Source organism: Primulina eburnea, chromosome 2 (genome assembly GCF_022965805.1).
Source record: "Primulina eburnea isolate SZY01 chromosome 2, ASM2296580v1, whole genome shotgun sequence".
Classification (NCBI taxonomy): domain Eukaryota; kingdom Viridiplantae; phylum Streptophyta; class Magnoliopsida; order Lamiales; family Gesneriaceae; genus Primulina; species Primulina eburnea.
The window spans coordinates 4,922,612-4,943,041 of record NC_133102.1 but is presented as its reverse complement, the minus strand read 5'-3'; the positions used below and the strand labels follow the sequence as shown (position 1 = coordinate 4,943,041).

The following is a 20,430-nucleotide window of genomic DNA, read 5'->3' as shown; positions in this document are numbered from 1 at the left end:
TTTATTAATTGTAATTCAAAACAAAAAAAAATGAATATTCTAAAGTTCGAGCTACTATAAATTTATATGATAAATTCTCAAGAAAAATGCTCAAGATATTATTATTTTTTCAACATCTGAAGGTAAAAAATGAGTACATAGAAGTCATGAAAAAATATGATCAAAATATTGGATTACAAAGAATTTACATCAATGAATTGAACTTGAGCGTGGCAAGTGTTATAACTGGTGGTCTGCTACTGTCACAGAATATCAGATCTTCCAAGAAGCTCAAAGATATCTCTCTATTATACTGCAGCCTAGCTACAATCTATATGCTAAGGTTTCTCGTGTTTCAGCAAAAATCAGGGGAACCTATGAAGGTTGAGAGGCGCTGTGTCGAGTGTTATTCGAGCTATACAATGTAACTCAACATAGTGCGCATTGGGAAAGAATAAGACTTCATTGAAACTGGCTAGATCGGTCTACGTTCCTGAAACGTATTCCTTCTCTAGTACACTGAACACGACTTTAAGTCGCTCCTGAAGATTGAGAGTAATGTTCTTCGTGATTCTTTTTCGATGTTTGGTGTCTTTTAGCCATGCGATTCCAAAGTATACTTGGACACTACAACCTACAGATCTTGAAGGTAAATCCTCAATCTGATATCTCAAGTGAAGCTGCAGTTAATTATCAATCTGAGTCAAAAGACTGCAGAAAAAGAGAGTGAGATTATGCTACAGTGTGAACTGAAAAGTGGGCAGGGTACTAACCGTAAAATAGTCGCCAAGTGGAACTCCATGGAGGGTCATGACCTCTTCTATGAGCCAACCGTTTTTACCCGAAAGACGGGACTTTTGCTGAGTACTTGTCACTTCTCCTCTGTAATGGGATATACGCTTGTCAAATTTGTAATAAAGTTGTCTCTGATAGACGTCGGGTTTTTCAGATTCCCATGGGCTGTGAGAATAGTTTAGGCATCCAGCTCGTTCCATAACCCTTCGATCAATCTCACTCCCTCTGAATAACTCCATAGAAAAACTAGTCTGAGAACAACAAATCAGAAGTATTCAAGTTATTCACGTGAAAATGAAACCAAAAGCAAACAACCCAAGACAACACATGCAGAGGACAAATAGAACAAAAACGGAAAATGAGAAATAAGCAGTCATCCACAACCAAAAGGCCAATACATTTGTGTGAAGAGCATTGCTTTTGTCAGAATATTTTGGGCCTAGAAAAGTACTTACAGGTACAGACAAGATAGAACAGTAGATAACCGACATGTTTACGTCCTCAATTCCAAGAAAGGACCCAGTCTCCTCGGTTTGAAGGCTTTTGGCCTCAACTTCTTCCTCTGCAACAAGGAGATTTTTCACAATGGACTCCTCTTCAGTGGTGTGAACACTGTTAGCTTCAGATTCTTCCTCAACTATTTGTACCTTCTGCTCAGGAGTCAAGGCTCTCGCCTTCCAGAGAGCCATTATTGTTCTGTTTAGTACACATTTACAAGACATTTTCTTTAAAAAAAAACAGTAGACTAGAAACAATAAGAAACTTATTTAAGTCACGTGATCTAAACTTTCGAAGCAATTTATCGTTGTTGCAAAACATCCATACAAAATTGAAAAGCTATACCAGAAAAATCGACACCTCATTTCACCTTTTAACAAAATCACCAAAACTTAAGTACTTTCTTAATTATAACTTCAATTAATCAGATTTTAGGCATCAGTACATAGAGGAACAACAAGGCTAGCAGATAACTTCTAAGTTGAGACAGATAGACCAAAAATAGGGGTACAAACAAGGCTCATATGTAGACCAGTGCAAAAATTCATCAAGGATGAAAAAAATGGCCAATATTATGAAAGATGAACTCTAGAGAAGAAGATGGGACAAACCAAATTTTGTTTGGGAGTTTTTTAAGGAAGAGAAAAGAAAGTAAATGGAGGGAAAATTTCCTTATCCACATTCAAAATTCTTTCCTTCCAAAAATGGGAGGAAACACAAACAAAAATAATTGTTTTCAAATAAATAAAAATTATTTCCTTTCTCTTTTTTTTTTCCTCAAAATCCCAAACAAAAAAAATACATCGTTTGACATTTCTCTCCTCTTCCTTTCTCTTCCTATCTTTTCCATTCCAACTTCCACACTAAGCCTTAACTCACAAGTAAAACTTGAAAATTACCTATTTGCCACATTGAAAGACACAAAAGAGTGAAAATGAAACTTCAGCCTGCCTTCTGCATCCTGTGTCCTTGCTCCATGTCGTGCATCAAAACCTCTTCCAAGCCTTAGTGTCATGACTACCACAGGACTGCCCATTGATGACAAAGTAGGAGGAATGATTTTAATGTCTTCTATATCTTCCCAGAGAAAGAAAAACTTTGTCTTGTGACCAAATAAATCAGCATGGAACCCAATTATTCTTGCTGACAGAAACAGACGGCCCTGCCACAGGGGCAATAAAATCAGTTTCCAAGACTCATACCCCATACATAAACAAGAAACTAGGCTCCAAACATCATCACTCTGAGCCTAGGGAAGTGCTTATTTTTGCAAATGCAGTAAGGTAGGAGGAAACGGAAGGAAACCAACTGAATGGGGAAAGTCACCAACAGTATGTGAATTAAGAGAATAGCTATAATAGGTAAGTAGCAGAAAATATTACACAAGAAAATACAGAAAAAACAAATAATACAACAGATTAAATAAGTACCTGGAGGGGCATTTTACGTTTCAAGTGGCACGAAAAGTCATTGATGAGAAATTCCTCTGGAGGAAGCCCAAAGAGCTTCTGGAATGCTGAATTTGTTTGAGGAGAACGCAATTTAATCTGCAAACATTCCGTGGACCATGTCAAATAGCTGGATAAGACGGAGATTTTAAAAACTGAGACACAACTCATAGAGGGAATCTAGGAGCTGAAAAGGAGACCCCATACCTTCTTTCCCACCTCCTTTTCCATCTTACTAATATAATCTCTGAAACCATTACTACCCCTGGTATTGTTCAAGAAAATTCTTAAATGCAACTTTGATTGGCATGCCTGAGCCAATTTTCCTTCAAGAGGAATCCAGATATCAGACAAGTCCGATATATTAGATTTCAAGAAATTGATTTCAGTGCGTCCAAGAGATGTGGCTTCATCAAAAGGCCCGTCAAAATCAAAAACTTCCACATCCAGCACAGACGGAGGCTCTTCCATTGCATCAAATTCAAAAATTTCTGCAACGGATCATCAATTTCAATGAAGTAATTATAAAAACAGGAAAAGATAAAATTATCACTCATTTTGGCAAGAAAAAATAGAATACAAATATAGCAATTATCGTACCATTCCAAAGACTATCGGATTTCTGGAACTTGATAGAGCTGGTCTTTGTTTTACCGTTGCAAGTAAACACCACGTAAGGGTCAGAGAATCCACTTGAGTCGACTGCCGCCAAATTTCTTCCTTCAATTAAGGCGACTGTGAGCAACCAACCATCTCCCTGTGCTTTGATTCCATGGTCGGTACCTATTATCAGCATTAACGAAATAAACCATATTAACCCAGTGAAAACTTGTTCAACGCCTAAATGTGACAGACAGTCCTAACTTTGCTGAAATTGAATTCATAAAATATGAAAGATATGACAAAATTAAACCATATCTGTGTCAAACTAGAATCACATAACTATATGCAGAATGTGTTTATTATGTGCATGGATATGCATTTGTACGCATCAACATATGTTGATGTGATGTAAGCAGCGAAAAACCCAGATCCATCTCAAGGGAATAGCGTCCCTCTCTAGGTGAGAAAATATATATTGTACCTTTTTGAACTCGGGCCTGCATAAATCGAGAAATCAACTCCAATACCCGTTTCCCTTGCAGAACAAGTACTCCACACACAATCAATTCACCAATAGAATCAGGCATGTCTAAACCAACAAATTCAAGACCTTGAACTGTGTTGGGCATGGCCAGCCATACATGCATGAGCACATAAAACCCCATTAGAATTGTTGAAATGACTGTAAAATTAGAAAAATACTGAGCTGCCAATTTCCAATCCGAAGGACGTTCCGCCTGAAGAGATGCTAACAGCTGATCTTTCTCCAAACCAATACCTTTGAGATCAACAGGATTTACATTCTGAGACAACAACTTTTCATATTGTTCGAAGCTTTCCTTGATACCTTGTTTTGCTCCACCTTCGATCATACTTCTCATCATGGTGCTCTGCAAAAAGTTCATTCTCCAAGAAACTACAAGCTTAGAAGACAGTTCACCCGATGGCTGCTCGGGTCCTTGGGTAATACAGTAAAGCACTTCAGCCCTGAAAATTTTCCCGTATGGTGCATCTGGAGTGTTCACACTGGACAAAACAGCAAAAGTTTTCCCATCTGCTTTCAAATATGTTTGCTCCTCTGTAGTTTTTAAAGCTTTAATCAATTTACTTGCAGCCTTGGTATACGAAACCACTCTTTTCAAAACCGCACCACCATTTTCAAATTTCCAAGGCCCTATTTGCAAATCTGTTGATCCTTGTATGTCCATTACAGCTTTCAAATGATTTGAGTCTGGCGAAAAGAGCACTGAGTTCAATTCTCGTGGAGTTATCCCATACAACTGGTCTAAAACTATCCCTCCCGGTAAACTACTTGGAACCTCATCTCCTTGTTCTCTCATCTCCGTTGTTTTTATCAGTTCTTCAAAATCAACTGATGAGGATTGCTCTTCGGTCTTGTCCTCCAAACCCAATGCACTTACACTTTCAGGTAAATCTGATATATCAGACGTATCATTAGAACTTACGGACACTGAATCCACATTCTTGTTAAAAATTTGTGCAATTCTACCAGCTAATGTTGGTGCATATGATTTTTCCTCCTTAGACGGGACTTCTTCTTCTGACCTCATAGGAGAAGATGACCTTAAAGGAGAAGATCTTGATGTTAAATCTGATGTCATATCAGCAGACTTTCTTGGATTTACAGGATCAGTGATAGGTGGCAGGTCTGCCAGTGTGTTACTTTGAGAGAAACATATGGTGAGAAGAATTTCACCTGTTACAATGCAAGAGGAGTTACAATAGGATAACGGACCTTCCCAGTGACAGAAATTATCCGAAATGCCATCTAAAAGCATACTCAATCCAATGTGAAACATGGGCCCTTCCTTCCCTTTTGTTCATTCAATTAAAACATGCATGCACAAAATACAAAAAGAAATCCAAGAAATCAACAAAATAAGAAAAACAGGAAACCAATAACATTGTTCTCCCTGAATAATACATGCTTAAGGCATCAAAAGTAAAAAAAATTACCAAAACGAATCGGAAATCTTTAATCAAAATCCTAAACCAAAGAACTCATAAATTCCCATATTCGGCATCCACTCGAGTGTTCAAGAAAGTTAACACAGCCTAAAGGAAAAGAATAAAGATTACACGCCTTACCACAGTCCTTGTTCTTGGTCTTCTCATTCTTCGGCCGCAATGTATACCAAGAAGTGCCAAGGGAAGCGTCCTTGGCTTCAAAAACTTGAGAAATGGGAATTTTGACTTTCCCAATAAAATCATCGTTGAAGTACTTATCTTCGTCTAAAACTGATATCAGAAGCTTTTCTTTCAAATCGTCAACTTTAAACGTAAATTCCTCACACCATGATGGGTTCAAGCACTTCTTTAAAACTTTAGTCCTGAACTTTTGCCTTCCCAACTGTAGTTTCACGTATGGATCGCTCGATCCATTTGGGTCCATTGCCGTTATATTTCTTGCTTCGATTACTCTTACTAAAAGCTTCATGTTTACAAAAATTCTATGTTCATCAGAGACAATGATGACAGACTTGAATAAGTAACAAAAATCTAATCCAAGAATTGAATTCTCCAGGAAGTTAAGGAGACGAGAGAATTTGATCCTCAATGCAAACCCTTTATTTCACAAAATCAGAAGATGAATCCAATCGCATTAAAAAATCCACGTTCAAAAAACAGAAGCTTTGAGAAGATAACAAAAGAAAACCGAGAAAATCAAGAGGTAAGAAACAGAAAAGCATGAACTGCAAATTGGGATCAAAATATGAAACGGGAAATGGCGAAAACAAATTCTTGATGAAACTGCAAAATCAATATTTAAAAACGAAATCAAAACAAAACACGAACAGAAGCGGTTGTCGAATTTATTCAAGAAAAAACGATAAATTTCATATGAAATATGGAAAAATATTGTATCTGGAAAAATTATATATTATAAAACCCCAAAGAAAAATAGAATTTAATTGCAAAAATTAATTGTTGGTAACTGTTGGTTTAATTGAGTTCTGTTTGTTAAATGAGGATGGAGAGAAGGGGGGAAATGCTATTTAATTTTAAAAAACAAAATAAAAAAGGATTGGGATGCTGACTTTTTCTATGCCTTTATTCAATTTGAGCTGCGCGTATGTTTTTGGACTAATTGACTTGTCAGACAGACAAATCTTCTAATGTATTACATTTTTTTTATTACAGATCATAATTATTTGGTAAGATCTCATGCAAAGCAACTCAGCCTTTTTATGTTTAATAATAATAAACATGTCTCTTGTGAGACGGTTTCACGAATCTTTATATGTGTGATAGGTTAACCCTATCGATATTCACAAGAAAAAGTAATACTCATTGCATAAATAATAATATTTTTTCATGGATGACCCAAATAAGAGATCTGTCTCACAGAATACAACCTATGAGACCGTCTCGCACAAATTTTTGTCAATTGAAATTCATCCTAATCTTTGTATATATATGTTAATTATATAGAATGTGAAATCTCGATATTGATGAAAACTCTATGTAAAAAATGATTTATTTATTTTTGTTTTCAAATTTAAACATTTTTCTGTAAAAAAATTCAAAAATATACGTGCTCGAAATTTGAAAATATATAGAGTTAATAATTTTTTTCAAATATGATTAACTCTAAATATAATTTTGATAGTATTCTAGAAGTTAAATTTAAAGGTAATATGAATATTTAAGTGTACAAAAATTCAATAAACATGTTCATGTGGAAATTGTATTGAAAAGTACAACATATATTTGTTTTTGTGTGCCTACCATGATTGATTGATGTGATTATACTAATAAATAATATCATGATTATTAAAATATTTGTATAAGATTTGGAATAATAAATGACAAATAATAATATATTTAATTTGATAAATTACTGATGAATTGTTGTTTTATTTTTTAACTCTGAATTATATACATAAATACTCTTTCAAGTGGATTCATGGTACGTCAAACAGTGATATTGGATAGATATTTGCCCTCTATTTTTCTCAATTTTCTGTGATCCAACCGATTCTTCCGATGTATATTTTTAGGTCTAATGGAATTCATAGGTATAGGAAGAAGCCATTGAATTATTTTAAAATTATGATACGATCTTCATATTAATATAATCAATTCAAATAACAATATGATTACAACAACGATATTACTCTTATTTGAATATAAATCAAATTAATTAGAAAAATATTATACACACATGCACCACGTATACGGGTGCACTAGTACCGATAAATTATCAATCTAACATGGCAAATAATCAAATCCAACCAAACTCATTGCCCTCTATGTTATGTTCCACAAACAAATTGATTGAGATTTTTTTTAAAGACAGATCGATATGATCTATATATACAACATATTAGAAAAATCTAATAAAATCGATTCATACGATTTTTTGTTATTGATTGAATATATAATTTATTACTTCGAGGAAAGAATTGATATGACATTTGAGATCAAAAGAATTTTTACTCTGCCTCAAATTTAATAATAATAATAATAGAGAACATTATTTCAACTGTTGACATCGAGGCACACATATATAATATTTTGAATACAAAACATGGATGAGTGTATGAGTTGATAACGTCGTCAAAACGTTCGACTAATGATCATAAGTTTGATTTTCTTATCAATATTTTTTCGAGTAATTCTGTGACAAAAGTTCAAAACGTTTGTCCAGTGCAATTTATGTATTTAATGTGGTTTGCATACTATTACGATATCTCGTAACTTTATCCAATGTGTATTAAATGGTAGCGGTTGTTAGATAAAAAAAGATTAATATACTTTAAAATTAATGAAAATATTTATTTAATATAATTATTTATATGTTGCATTTATAACTATATTTTTCCGAAGAAAATAAGAAGCTTAACAAATGTTGATTTAGTTTTGTTTACATATCAGTAAAATGGTATTGATTTCCCTATTTTTTATTTTAATATAATATACAAAATAAGTTAGTTTATTGAACTAATTTGTTAACATTTTAATGTTTATCTATTTATTTTGAAATTATCCATTCAATAAAATTTATTGTGAAGAAAAATAATATAATTATATTTTTTATATTAATTTTTCTAGTAATTTTCCCTGATTATATTTTCAGAATTGCATATTTACTTATTTCGTCCTCCTTATAATCCACCTTACATTAGAAATCATTTCTATTTTTTGTTTATAAAATAAAATGTGAGTAACACAAAATGTTAGGCGAATAAGGTTTTCGATCGAGCCAAATAACCAGCAGACCAAAATTATATGGAAATAATTTTTAAATGGACCACACACATTGTTTTTTTGTATCTCAAAATCAAACTAATTACAATTTATCTATCTGAATAATTCGACGTTTTCTAACAAGAGAATCAATAATAGAAAGAGTAAGTTTTCGTGAGATGGTCTCACAAATTTTTATCTGTAAAAATCCTACCGATATTCATAATAAAAAGTAATACTCCTAGTATAAATAATCACAATAAAAAGTAATACTCTTAGCATAAAAAGTAATATTTTTTCATTGACGACCCAAATAAGAAACACGTATCACAAAATACGACATGTAAGACCGTCTCACATAAGATTTTGCTTAATAGAAAATTAAACTGATTAATTTATTAGGATCATCGATGATTTTTGCTCATTCGTAGACGTGGATAGCATAATTACACGAGTCTCATATGAGTCAATTTTGTGAGACAGATCTCACACTCGACCTGATGCATAAAAAATTATTTTATATAAAAAGTATTACTTTTCATTGTAGATATAAATCGAGTTGATCAGTCTCACAGATCTATATCCATGACACCGTATCATAAAAGACATACTCTTAGAAAAATGCATGCAAACAAAATTCTCAATACCAAATTCTATACTATTATTAATTTCCTAGCCATGTCTTTTAAATTACATAAGAATTCATATGAATTTAAACAACCACCTAGATATGATATTTTTAATTTTTTTTAAAATTATATTGATGATATTATTTTTGAACAATACGAGACTTATGAGAAATTTCAAAGTCTACGAAGAAATCTATTGAAAGAAAAATATTGTCTAATGTGATAATCATGATTCATATAAAGTATAGTTTTTAATTAAATCTCGAATTTGAGATCTTATTTTAAATTTAAAAACTCGACGTTTTCTTCTTATTTTTTCGTTCGAAACTATCAAATTAACTTGAATTAGTCGTCTAGTTAGTAATTAGTTAGACATACAAAGTCTTTTTTGTGAATAAAAATTAAATAATCTAATAAATTGGAGTGAAAAGCATACAATTTTTTTTTGTAAGATATTAATTCGATCCCCTTTATATTTAACTTTATAATATGATAATATATCTGAATATATTTCTATGAATTTAGGCTTTATAATCATCTTATTTAAATAGAAAAAAATATCACATATTCATTGTTTATATATAATATTTGTTTCAAAACATAATGGTTATTTTATTTATTATTTACATGTTTTTAAAGCAAGTTGATCCAGAGATGGTTTGAAAAACGATATAATTTAGATTAATGAAAAAAAAATGAAAATTTATTTTCAAAAATAGTAACATTTCATAAAATCCATATGTTTTATTTATAATTTAAATACAATGATTTTAAATAACAAAAAAATAATTATTTCAAAAATGAATTAATATTTTTTTTTTCAAATAAGGAGTCCATATTTTAATCCAACCAAAGACATTGTAAAAGAATTAGTAAGATGATGGAATTTTGAACCGTCAAAATATTTTGAAAGTTGAGTAGTTATCTTTTGAGACGGTCTCACGAATCTTTATCTATGAGACGAGTCAACCCTATCGATATTTACAAGTTTTTGTCTTGAAAGTTAATTATATGATTTTTTTAGATAGAGGGACTTAAACTCTCACAATTTTTAAAATCAACGGATTTTTTTTTTACTGTAAGTTTCATTGTTGTCGGTATTGACATGTCGAACGTGACTCTAACTTTGTTCTCATCCGAATAGTGACGACTCTATTATTTTTTCAAGGGGTTTGGTTCTTAAACCATTGTAATTATAAAATTTTAGAGAATTATTATTATTTATATTTTATTTTGTGTTATAACACTCGATTTTTTTTTTGACGAAAAAATAATTTTCATAATATATATTTAATTTGTATGATTATTTTATTTAATTTAAAAACCCTCTATCTTCATCTTCATTCTTCACTATCCATCGAGCACTTCTGCTGGAACATTGAGTTGCAGAAGCCGACGTGGTGTCGGAATTCCATTCTTATCAGCGCCGCTCTTCACCGCCGCCAACTGCCATTCTGAACTTAGCCTTTTACATTTATGATTGTTGTTGTTGCGGCGGCCATACATCACCCACCACCGCCAGTACTGTCGTTTTTGCCCGCCTCGACACATTCTCTCCGTAAAGATTGAGGCTAGCTCAATATTAATTTAATTCTGTTCTCTATCGTTTTCATCTCTCTTTTAATATAAGTTTAAAAATCACTTGCTAGTTTCTCGCGACCTCGGTGGATTCGGATTAGGATTCTTGTATAACTTGAGTTAATTAATATTTTTTTTAAAAGCCTTTATCTTTCGCTCGTTTTCATCATTCAAACTTCAATTTTGTGGACCGAATGTGTAATATGTGGTGTTCTTAACGGTCTCCCCAAGCTATGAGATTCTAAAAATGCATTTTTAATTTTGGTTTTTTGTTTTTAGCTTACACTTTCGGAAGTTTGAAAGTTCGAATTATGAGTTACAAATGGGTTTTACGGATCGTAAGTAATTGAAATGATTTTTTTGGGTAATTTGGCCCTATAACACATTGTATTTTCTTTTTCTTCGCTGGTGCTTTTCTTTGGTTATTTCATCCAGAAATTGTTTCTTTCATTCTATTGAAATAATGCGTGCAAGTGTATTTTTTATTACTGTTTCTTTAGATGGATTTATCATCATGATTATTATTGTTTTGTTCCATGTATTCGCTTGTGATGTTTGAGAAATGTATTTTTTGGGCGACGCATTAGAAGTTTTGATTAAATTTATGGCTTGAGTAGAAAAAATTAAGGTTACCTACTTTCGATGGTTTTGTTATCATACTTTTTGTCTGTTTATGACTGGGATTTTGAATGTTCCTCATTTAAATTGCTGATGGTTGAAGAACTGATTACTTGGTCTTTCTTGATATTTGGCTTGTACTTTTGCACAATCTATAGCATAAGTCTGAATTCAAGTTTATTGATGTGTATGTTTGCTTTTACTTTGGCATGAGTTTTGAAGTTCCATGTTTGCTAATCTCTGAAGTCTCCTAGTTTCTGGAGGTATAAGTAACTGTGAAACAAACAATGCTTTGACGCTGTAGGTTTCGTGGAAACCTCTGGTAAAATGAGTGCTCAACAGATATGATGTATGCTGTGTTTTAGAAAAAGACTAATCAGGCAGTTGGTATATTTTGCATTATATTGCCAGCCCTCTGTGATTCAAGTACCATGCATTAACATTTAGGAAATTTTGGATTCTTATTTTATCTTTTGTGCGTGCAGATAATTTTTATTGCACGATCTGTTAAGGGGCATGAAGATAATTGGCTATACGAGCATTGCAAAACCCCCATTTTTGCTGGTGCACTCCATTACATTTAACCAACCCCAGTTGAATTTTGTTTCATCTCTTGCAATTTCAAACCATTCTGCTCAGAGATGTGGATTGTTGATGAGGTCAAACGCCTCTGTAGCTGGTAGAGCACTTTCATTTAAGGCCTTACATTTATCTTCCTCCAGAGAGGACAAACTCAAGAAAGAAGTTAATCCCACTTCGTTCTATACACATCCTAGTTTATTGCAGATGAAGAATGAGAGGGAAGCCAATCGCGCCCATGTTTACGAATTTTTGAGGGGCATCGGGATTATACCTGATGAGCTTGATGGATTAGAACTTCCTGTTTCCGCTGAGGTCATGAAAGAACGTGTGAACTTCCTTCAGAATTTAGGGCTTTCGATCGAAGACATTAACAATTACCCTCTTGTCCTTGGCTGCAGTGTAAAGAAAAACATGATTCCAGTACTTGATTACCTTGGAAAATTGGGCGTACGGAAATCTACTTTCACAGAGTTTCTGCGTCGGTACCCACAAGTCCTCCATGCTAGTGTTGTTGTTGACCTTGCACCAGTTGTCAAGTATCTGCAAGGTATGGACATTAAGCCTAATGACATTCCCCGAGTGTTAGAGAGGTATCCAGAAGTTCTGGGGTTTAAACTTGAGGGCACCATGAGTACTTCCGTGGCTTATTTGGTTGGAATTGGAGTTGCCAGGCGAGAGATTGGTCGGGTGCTAACTACTTATCCAGAGATATTGGGCATGCGAGTGGGACGTGTTATCAAACCATTCGTTGAATACTTGGAAAGCATTGGAATACCAAGCTTAGCTGTCGCTAGATTAATCGAGAAAAGCCCACACATTCTTGGTTTTGAACTTAATGAGCGGGTGAAATCAAACATAAAACTCCTTTTAGAATATAATGTTAGCCAAAAGTCCCTTGCTAGTGTGATCGCTCAATATCCTGAAATCATGGGAATTGACCTTGAAACAAAACTTCTCAGCCAACAGAGCTTTCTCAACAAAATTTTTGGATTGGGTCCCAAAGATTTTGGAAGAGTCGTAGAGAAGATGCCGCAGATTGTCAGCCTAAGCGACAAAGCAATAGTGAGGCATGCAAATTTCTTGAAAGAATGCAAATTCTCCTTAGAACAAGTGAAAACGATGGTTGTTGGGTGTCCACAGTTGTTGGCCTTGAATCTCGACATCATGAGACTTAATTTTGAGTTCTTTGAATCCACTATGAACAGGCCACTGGATGATTTGGTTTCTTTCCCAGCTTACTTCACGTATGGACTTGCTTCAACAATTAAGCCTAGACATAAGATGATCGCAAGTAAGAGATTAAAGTGCTCTCTTTCTTGGCTTCTGAATTGTTCAGACGAGAAATTCGAAGAAAGGATGAGCTATGATTCGTTTGACATCGAAGAGATAGAACCCGAATCTTCTTCATTCGACCTAAATACTCTGATGCAACCCGTCAGTGAAGACTCGGATTCTGATTATGAGGACGACAGTGTTGATGACTACGAGGATGAATATATTAAACATTAGAATCAAATTGAAATCTGATTCTGAACCTATCTTTATCTGCAATCCTGTCATCAACCCTTGTATGGGGGTAAGGGCGTCAAGAAGTCGGTGCATGCTACGCGTTCGTCGGTTTTACAATGCCTTGAAGCAGGCATGGATTTTTTTTACCCTTCTTTTTGTACAAGTTCACTTATAACTAGACGTGTTTTATTAGATGGGAGAAACAAGGAATATTCATTTGAAAAAAGTGTTGCTCTTGACGATTTTGTGCCTTGTATGTATTGATGGAGAATTATTAGCACCAAAATTCAACGTTTGAGGTTGATAATGTGATTAATACATATATCTTCGAATGATGTCATCCTAAAGACCGCCTAAAAATGGCAAAAGCACTCGTTCAAATCAGAACGAAGTACATTAAAACTTAAAGCAGAATAAAGTACATTAAAGCAAAGAAAGGGAAAAGCTAAAGCTCTGAAATCAGACACAGCTTTAATAAATTCTTCTATTACATTATTCAAATGCTGAACTTCAACTGAAATAAAACAAAGTTCTTGCACATTACTTGACAACAAAACTAGGCACCATGGCATCAAAATTATTACCTTATTTTTTCTCCTCCCTATTCACAATACTCCCATTATATCTCCTAAGCTTAACACAAGCCAAAACAAGCCAATTATGTCGAAACTCTTGCGGTGAAATACCAATAAACTACCCTTTCGGTATAGATGATGGCTGCGGTAGCCCGTATTACAGGCACATCTTGGTATGCTCTGACTCGGGCCAACTCCAAGTCCGTACCCCATCTGGTAGATATCCAATCCGAAACGTGAGTTATTCGGATCCACATATTTTCGTCACGGATCCATTCATGTGGAACTGCCAAGATGGTAATGAGTTTCGTCCCACCAGGCCATTTAGCCTGGATACAAGTACTCGGTTCAAACTCTCACCTCAAAATGACTATCTTTTCTTCAACTGTAGTGAGAATGATGTGGTCATGGAGTCCAGGCCCATATTTTGCGAACGGTTTCCTGAACAGTGCGACTCCACCTGTGACACAGCTAGCTATCTCTGCAGAAACTTGCCCGAATGTGCTTCTGCATTGCTTGGCAGCACGTGTTGTTCTTATTATCCAAAAGGGAGTGAGTCTTTAAGAATGATGCTCAAGCATTGTTCAACATATACGAGTGTTTATTGGAGCAACCTCGGTGTTACACCTGTTTATAGTCAGGTTCCGGAGTATGGGATCAGGGTTGATTTCGAAATTCCTGTCACTACTCGTTGTCTCCGGTGCCAGGACAATGCAAAGGGTGGCGGTGTTTGTGGGTTTGATACAGAAACACAGGATTTCTTGTGTTTGTGTGAGAAAGGAAATACGACCACTCATTGTGAAGGTATGTATTTACATACCTGAAACTAAACTTTTCCATGTTTGTTGTTTACATATTATTTTAATCTTGATTAATCCCTTGGTGCAAATGCAGATCATCATAATAGGCCTGGAGTGGTAGCAGGTGAGTAAATGAAGTTTTAAAATGTTTTAGCTAGATCTTCGAATTTCAGTTCTCTCTTAATTTCTGTGTTTTGGATGTTTACACAGGGGCTGTAACAGCAGTTTCAATAGCTGGAGCGTTGGGTATTGGTGCTGGATTGTGGTACCTGAGAAAGCTGAGGACAAAAGCGCCTGTAACACATGGAGTTCAAAGCAATGAAAACAGGCTTTTCTGATCTCGGCTTGCATTCCAAGCAATGAATCTAACTCTCCACTTTCTTTTAATTTTGTTTATGAATCCTGTTTTTTTCTTCAAGTAACACTTATATCTCAAAAGGGTATTGATTTTCTTTTTACAATAATAATGATGAGGCCCGTGCTCGAGAGTATATATAAAAAAAAGGAAACCATGCAAAACAACTGGACGACGGGAAACAATTTTTTTTAGCATTTTATGTTAAGGCGGCAACGGAGAGGACCGGCATCTGATGTCAAAGCGGGGACTAAAGAGCCCCGAGCGGCAGCAAAATACTGCTGTCCCGAATAATTTGGAGAGCAGCTTCCATAACCCGATGGTACAAAATACGCTCCATTTATAAATACATCGTTAGTCGACCTCCATTTCCAGTTTTTCCAACCATTATTTGTCTCCCTCTTTGTAACCTGTCACCCCATAATTTTGTTAGTCCGTATCTAGGCATCACTTCAAGCACAAGTTACTAGCAGATTTATTTCTCTTTACCTGTTTAGCGTAAGCATAATTCGAAGCAACAAAATAGTTCCCTTCACTAAGTATAGTTGGATCAGAACTCCCACCAATTGCATACATTAGCCACTGGTCGTACCTATTGTTGGCAACATGTGCGTATCCGGTTCTAACCCTGAAAAGATGCATTGTGACTAGCTACAATTAACCATATTTTAAAGGTAGCACCGTATTCAGATACAAAGACAACGAACCCAAACAAAGACTAATTTGCCAAGAGTGTGAGAGTCCATCAAATTTTTATGCCGCTCATTGATTTCAAGTGGGATTGTTAAGAGTTTTGGGCTTAACTTTAACTCACATAACATCCTTGAACATATACCTTGGCATCCTTTGAATCAATCCAGGGCCAAAGTGGTTGAAAACCACGGTAACTTTCATTACCCTGTCGGCCGCAAATCCATCTTGATGCCCGAGTAACATCACCTGAAATCATAAAATTTTCATATATAACAGATTTGCGCTCCATTATTCTGCAAAATGTATTTCCAAAGATATTCATTTCAGTAATATGAATATATATATATATATATATATATATATATATATATATATATATATATATATATATATATACATGCATCATTACTTGAAGTCGTCCCTCTCAACTGTAGAAATTTTAAAATCAGTGCGAGTTGACGTACCTTATCATGTTGAGTGAAGTAATTGTTGGAAACAGTTATACCAGTAGAGCCATGTATAATGTCAACGAGACCATCTGTTGCACGAGCAAGGTAGCAATGATCGATCCAAATGTTAGATGATGCGAAGATACTAATGGAATCTCCATCACTGCCAAGCCTTTCACCAACATGATCGGGTGTGCTCCGGACCATACCCCTCTTCCCGGGCTTGCAATCATGTATGCTAATCCCATGGACTATAACATGGCTCACATAATCTATACTAATACAGGGACCTCCGGTTATTTCGACTTTAGCACCCCTACCATCAATTGTTTTGTAACTGTTCACCATCAGTTCATTCTTAAGTGTAATAGTCATGTCCCCTTCAAATATGATCCAAAGTGGTTGAGCCTGAATCGCACCATAACGCAACGAGCCTGCTTTGGGATTCACAGGGTCGTCTGAAGCGTCCGTTACCACATAAATGGCACCATTCTTCCCTCCCATTGCTCCGCATCCAAAACCAACCGCGCAGTCAGCCAATGACTGGCGGTTCTTAGCCCAGTTGGGGTTGGATCTCCAACAAGAATCTATTTTGTTCATTACCTTAAATGTTGACGTAAATGACGACTTCTTGGAACTCTTTTGGGATGAATGAGCCCTGAAAGTTAGCATGCAAAAGACTAACAGCCAAGAAAATAGAAAGAAAGACCTCGGCTTCGCCATGGTCGATGTTTGACATGAAGAACACTGGGGACATTGATAAATAGCAAGGAAAATGTGCACAGTCGTGGGATCCATGTTAACAGTATAAGCATATAGCCCTCATTTTCCATTCATTATTCGGTCTGATTTTGAGGATTCATTTCTCAACGTGAAAGCACGAAGTTGGCAAACATTATATACGTGAAACAGGGTAATCTAATTATTGATCAATTTAATATACGTTGTAGAATGATAAAAACTCGTGTTGGGCTATGATTATATATTAGTACCCCAGATACACACGTTCCCTAGTACTTAAATGCATCCCTTTGTATATCTCAAACAACTATTGAAACTTGCGGCCGAGTTACCATATGTTTGATATTGTTTTATCTTTTTCCTTTTTAAATAAGTGGAAGCTTTGTTGTTGACCCTTTACCAATTTATCATAAAACAAAAGAAAATACATGAGAAATGGACTCAGTCAAGAATCTTTTTGTTGTCCACGTTATATTATCATATTGCTAAAATCTTGCACTCCAAGTACGAGCAACCCTCGAACTATACTCACATTCGGGATCGTGAAATTGTAACATATGACAAGCATAATACAAAGTATTTCTGAGTAAATTATAGCCAAAATAATATTATTTGATAGCTCAAGAGCTTTTATAGTTCTTTAGTATTAAATTTAAAAAATCTCGAATCTTTTGCTTCAACAATTTGTTCATCTCTTGTTTCATGTTGACGAATGACACATTGACATACTGCAGTTATGTTATTTATTTATATATATCCGAAACCAAAGCAACATTACAAATCAATAAACCCTTGAGAATCAAACTACTATAGATTCCTCACCTTAAAAAAATACATCTTCTCTGTTGTGCTGGTTGAGGTCATAAGAATGGAGGGTTAGGTTACAATTAATAAAAACTGCAACAAATAAACCACATCGAAGAAACCTCATCGTAGTCCAAATATCTCCTGTGGAGGATCATAAACATGTTGATCAGGAAAAATTTCCTCGAAGTCTTGTTTGACCCTATTCCTTAACAAGGGATGCGGCAGAAGCCCCTTTAACAATATCCTGAATGGCAATTGTTCGGGTAGATCAGGTGACTTCTTCATGTCCTCATATATGTTCATTGCATCAGCAGGAGAACCATACTGTAAGAAACCCCGAATAACTTCAGTGTAAGTTTGAGAATCGGGGAACAACTTTTCCTTTTTCATACTTTCCCATAACTCCATCACATCATCCATTTTTTTGCGCCTAGCCAATGCTACAATCAAATCCTTGTATAGGAAAACATCCGGTTTATACCAGTCTTGTTTTTGAATCACCTTAAACATCTGAAAGTATGATATTTGATCATGAGTCAAGATATTGCTAAAACGCTGTAAGTATAGTAGAAAGGTATAATAACATGAACCATTAGATAAAGAAAGAGTTTAATGCCTCCGGCTCATCGAGGATTTGTCTGAAAACCAGTTGAGTAAAGTTCTCTACTCAAATTGGCTTTCCAATTGCATAACTGAATTTGTTAACCGATGTTTCAAGTTTATTTGATATTTGAGGTTAATTGGAGCTGAGATCATTAGCGACCTGGATAACCTACAACCTACTGAGAAAATGAAGCCAAAAAACACTTGCGCTCAATGTTCTTTTCCTCACTACCATTAACTCTTTTGCAGATATCTATGATCTATTGGTAGACAACTTTTTAATCCAGTAAAACATTACCTGATAATCCATATCCTCAAAAGCTATGGAAATGCATCCAGCTATCTCCAGAAACTTTTTAATAAGTATTGTACTGCACCTGAAGGTTCTAATGAGCAGCTAATTCTGAAATCTTGCTAAATATATTTCAAGAAGAGAAACCCTTTTAAGACTTGATCAATAAATAAACAGCCCCATCAGTCTAATGCCCTACATTTCCTCATCTCAGTAAAAAAAAGACGACTTTTAACAAATATTTAGCAACCCATTTTCAATCACTATGCCAAAAATCAAAACTGATGATAATGGTACCTCAAATATTTTAGTGTGTATAACAGTCCAAATGCCACTTTCTATCAATACTACACAAATAAATAAATATACACATAGAACATCTTAGATGGTCATACAGAATATAGTTAACGCTCTCCAATAGTCCCTTCAAAATAATTACTGACACCAAGCAACTCATGGGGATTGAACTGTGTACTCTCTTTGCGGTAGAACCAACCAATTTTTCCAGTATACCAGACCTAATAGATGCAACTTAAAAATTTTAAATGACAAAGCAGCCCCACAATTGGACTGTCCAACATACGAAGCTCAACTTACCAGATTTTCATTTAGATTTAATCTAAAAAAATGAAGAAAAAAAAAACAAACTCAAACACATCAGGGCAGCAAACAGCAAAGCGCGAGTGCAAAAACAATTAAACCACCTTGACAGCAAGGTGGACCTCCTCCTGGCGTTCGAGCTCAGTTAGAACAGCGATCAAATCCATTTTGAGGAGCCTTAACACGTGAGTTTTGATGAATTTATCGACCTTCTCGTCATCGTCTTTGAATCGCTTGAGGCCCAGTATAACGAAGAGCGCCTCCTTTCCAAGTAGTTTCTTGCCCCTCCACAGAGGCCCTCGAGGCCTGCCGTCGTGGTAAGCCCGGAACCAGCTCCATAGTCGCGGAAAATCACTGTAGCTTTCGTGTACTTGTGGCGATGGACAGATCACGGATTCAATACTGACGAAATGTTTGTCAAGGAGGGATTTGGAGGCGAAAAGGGCTGATTTTGACCTCGACAAAATTAGGGTTGGGACTCGCATTCTACAAGGGAATAGGAAGAAGAAGGAACAAAGGGGCTAAGCAGATTAACCGCGCAATAGGTTTAAGCGGAGTTGGCTCACGCTATAATTTTAATAAAATAATTTTTTTATTTTTTTATTTGATTAAAATATGTATTTCTATTTTTATTTTATTTTTGACCTGTCAAGCGACGATCCTTGTGATTATTCGATATCATACAAGTCACGTTAATTATGAATGATTCAAAATAGATATTTTACGAGACGGTTTCATGAATTTTAGGACAAGTTAATATTACTGATATTCATAATAAAAAATAATACTCTTAGCATAAAAAAATAATATTTTTTCATAAATGACACAAATAAGATAATTGACTCACGAAATTGATCTGTGAGACCGTTTCACAAGAGTTTTTGTGAAGGATTTATTAAGAAAAGATGAAATTTATGATAATTGTTATCCAATATGAGTTTTGGTTCAAAATCTAGAACATTTGTATAAGTTCATATGAACTCTAAGATATAGACAATTTATTTTTTTTTGGAAAAAATATATTTTTTGGAAAGAGAACTGCCAATTTTTGGCATTAACTTTAAT

The 20,430-nt window shown here is 34.8% G+C and overlaps 5 protein-coding genes across 12 annotated transcripts; 2 read left to right on the top strand and 3 right to left on the bottom strand.

Moving 5' to 3' along the window:
* Positions 1 to 87: 87 nt before the first annotated feature.
* LOC140822305 (C2 and GRAM domain-containing protein At1g03370-like) lies at positions 88 to 6,306 on the bottom strand. Of its 4 annotated transcripts, XM_073183049.1 has the most exons (10): positions 5,433 to 6,306; positions 4,834 to 5,040; positions 3,805 to 4,758; positions 3,321 to 3,503; positions 2,928 to 3,211; positions 2,703 to 2,819; positions 2,172 to 2,434; positions 1,230 to 1,470; positions 753 to 1,025; positions 88 to 659 (listed from the first exon to the last, which is right to left on the bottom strand). In XM_073183049.1, exons 1-10 carry the CDS (start codon positions 5,779 to 5,781, stop codon positions 465 to 467), a joined length of 3,066 nt encoding a protein of 1,021 aa, XP_073039150.1. In that variant the 5' UTR covers positions 5,782 to 6,306; the 3' UTR covers positions 88 to 464. The 4 variants fall into 4 exon arrangements, with proteins under 4 accessions (XP_073039150.1, XP_073039141.1, XP_073039144.1 ...); XM_073183040.1 differs by having other exon boundaries at positions 3,805 to 5,040; XM_073183043.1 differs by having other exon boundaries at positions 3,805 to 4,992.
* Positions 6,307 to 10,485: 4,179 nt separating this feature from the next.
* LOC140822282 (transcription termination factor MTERF4, chloroplastic-like) lies at positions 10,486 to 13,785 on the top strand. 4 transcript variants are annotated; one of them, XM_073183036.1, is made up of 2 exons: positions 10,486 to 10,684; positions 11,845 to 13,785. In XM_073183036.1, the coding sequence occupies exon 2, from the start codon at positions 11,876 to 11,878 to the stop codon at positions 13,448 to 13,450; it is 1,575 nt and encodes a 524-aa protein (XP_073039137.1). In that variant the 5' UTR covers positions 10,486 to 10,684; positions 11,845 to 11,875; the 3' UTR covers positions 13,451 to 13,785. The 4 variants fall into 4 exon arrangements, with proteins under 4 accessions (XP_073039137.1, XP_073039131.1, XP_073039122.1 ...); XM_073183030.1 differs by having other exon boundaries at positions 10,486 to 10,721; XM_073183021.1 differs by having other exon boundaries at positions 10,486 to 10,733.
* Positions 13,786 to 13,957: 172 nt separating this feature from the next.
* LOC140822253 (uncharacterized) lies at positions 13,958 to 15,263 on the top strand. Its single transcript, XM_073182999.1, has 3 exons — positions 13,958 to 14,829; positions 14,920 to 14,949; positions 15,036 to 15,263. Exons 1-3 carry the CDS (start codon positions 14,016 to 14,018, stop codon positions 15,161 to 15,163), a joined length of 972 nt encoding a protein of 323 aa, XP_073039100.1. The 5' UTR covers positions 13,958 to 14,015; the 3' UTR covers positions 15,164 to 15,263.
* Positions 15,264 to 15,326: 63 nt separating this feature from the next.
* On the bottom strand, positions 15,327 to 17,212 carry LOC140822245 (putative pectate lyase 2). The gene is made up of 4 exons (XM_073182989.1): positions 16,338 to 17,212; positions 16,016 to 16,119; positions 15,670 to 15,808; positions 15,327 to 15,590 (listed from the first exon to the last, which is right to left on the bottom strand). The coding sequence occupies exons 1-4, from the start codon at positions 17,118 to 17,120 to the stop codon at positions 15,372 to 15,374; spliced, it is 1,245 nt and encodes a 414-aa protein (XP_073039090.1). The 5' UTR covers positions 17,121 to 17,212; the 3' UTR covers positions 15,327 to 15,371.
* Positions 17,213 to 17,789: 577 nt separating this feature from the next.
* Positions 17,790 to 19,908, bottom strand: LOC140822260 (protein THYLAKOID ASSEMBLY 8-like, chloroplastic). 2 transcript variants are annotated; one of them, XM_073183010.1, is made up of 2 exons: positions 19,470 to 19,908; positions 17,790 to 18,380 (listed from the first exon to the last, which is right to left on the bottom strand). In XM_073183010.1, exons 1-2 carry the CDS (start codon positions 19,848 to 19,850, stop codon positions 17,991 to 17,993), a joined length of 771 nt encoding a protein of 256 aa, XP_073039111.1. In that variant the 5' UTR covers positions 19,851 to 19,908; the 3' UTR covers positions 17,790 to 17,990. The 2 variants fall into 2 exon arrangements, with proteins under 2 accessions (XP_073039111.1, XP_073039113.1); XM_073183012.1 differs by lacking the exon at positions 19,470 to 19,908 and adding an exon at positions 18,772 to 19,450.
* Positions 19,909 to 20,430: the final 522 nt, after the last annotated feature.

Coding starts and splice junctions, on each gene's coding strand:
- LOC140822305 (XM_073183040.1), bottom strand. CDS start 5,781: ATGAAGCTTTTAGTAAGAGTAATCGAAGCAAGAAATATAACGGCAATG. Junction 2,820..2,927: donor AAAAGGAGGTGGGAAAGAAG/GTATGGGGTCTC, acceptor GAATGTTTGCAG/ATTAAATTGCGTTCTCCTCA. Junction 2,435..2,702: donor AACGTAAAATGCCCCTCCAG/GTACTTATTTAA, acceptor CCCCTGTGGCAG/GGCCGTCTGTTTCTGTCAGC.
- LOC140822282 (XM_073183036.1), top strand. CDS start 11,876: ATGAAGATAATTGGCTATACGAGCATTGCAAAACCCCCATTTTTGCTG.
- LOC140822253 (XM_073182999.1), top strand. CDS start 14,016: ATGGCATCAAAATTATTACCTTATTTTTTCTCCTCCCTATTCACAATA. Junction 14,830..14,919: donor TACGACCACTCATTGTGAAG/GTATGTATTTAC, acceptor GTGCAAATGCAG/ATCATCATAATAGGCCTGGA. Junction 14,950..15,035: donor TAGGCCTGGAGTGGTAGCAG/GTGAGTAAATGA, acceptor ATGTTTACACAG/GGGCTGTAACAGCAGTTTCA.
- LOC140822245 (XM_073182989.1), bottom strand. CDS start 17,120: ATGGATCCCACGACTGTGCACATTTTCCTTGCTATTTATCAATGTCCC. Junction 16,120..16,337: donor ACTTCACTCAACATGATAAG/GTACGTCAACTC, acceptor TTATGATTTCAG/GTGATGTTACTCGGGCATCA. Junction 15,591..15,669: donor ATTATGCTTACGCTAAACAG/GTAAAGAGAAAT, acceptor ATGGGGTGACAG/GTTACAAAGAGGGAGACAAA.
- LOC140822260 (XM_073183010.1), bottom strand. CDS start 19,850: ATGCGAGTCCCAACCCTAATTTTGTCGAGGTCAAAATCAGCCCTTTTC. Junction 18,381..19,469: donor AGGTCCACCTTGCTGTCAAG/GTGGTTTAATTG, acceptor TCATACTTTCAG/ATGTTTAAGGTGATTCAAAA.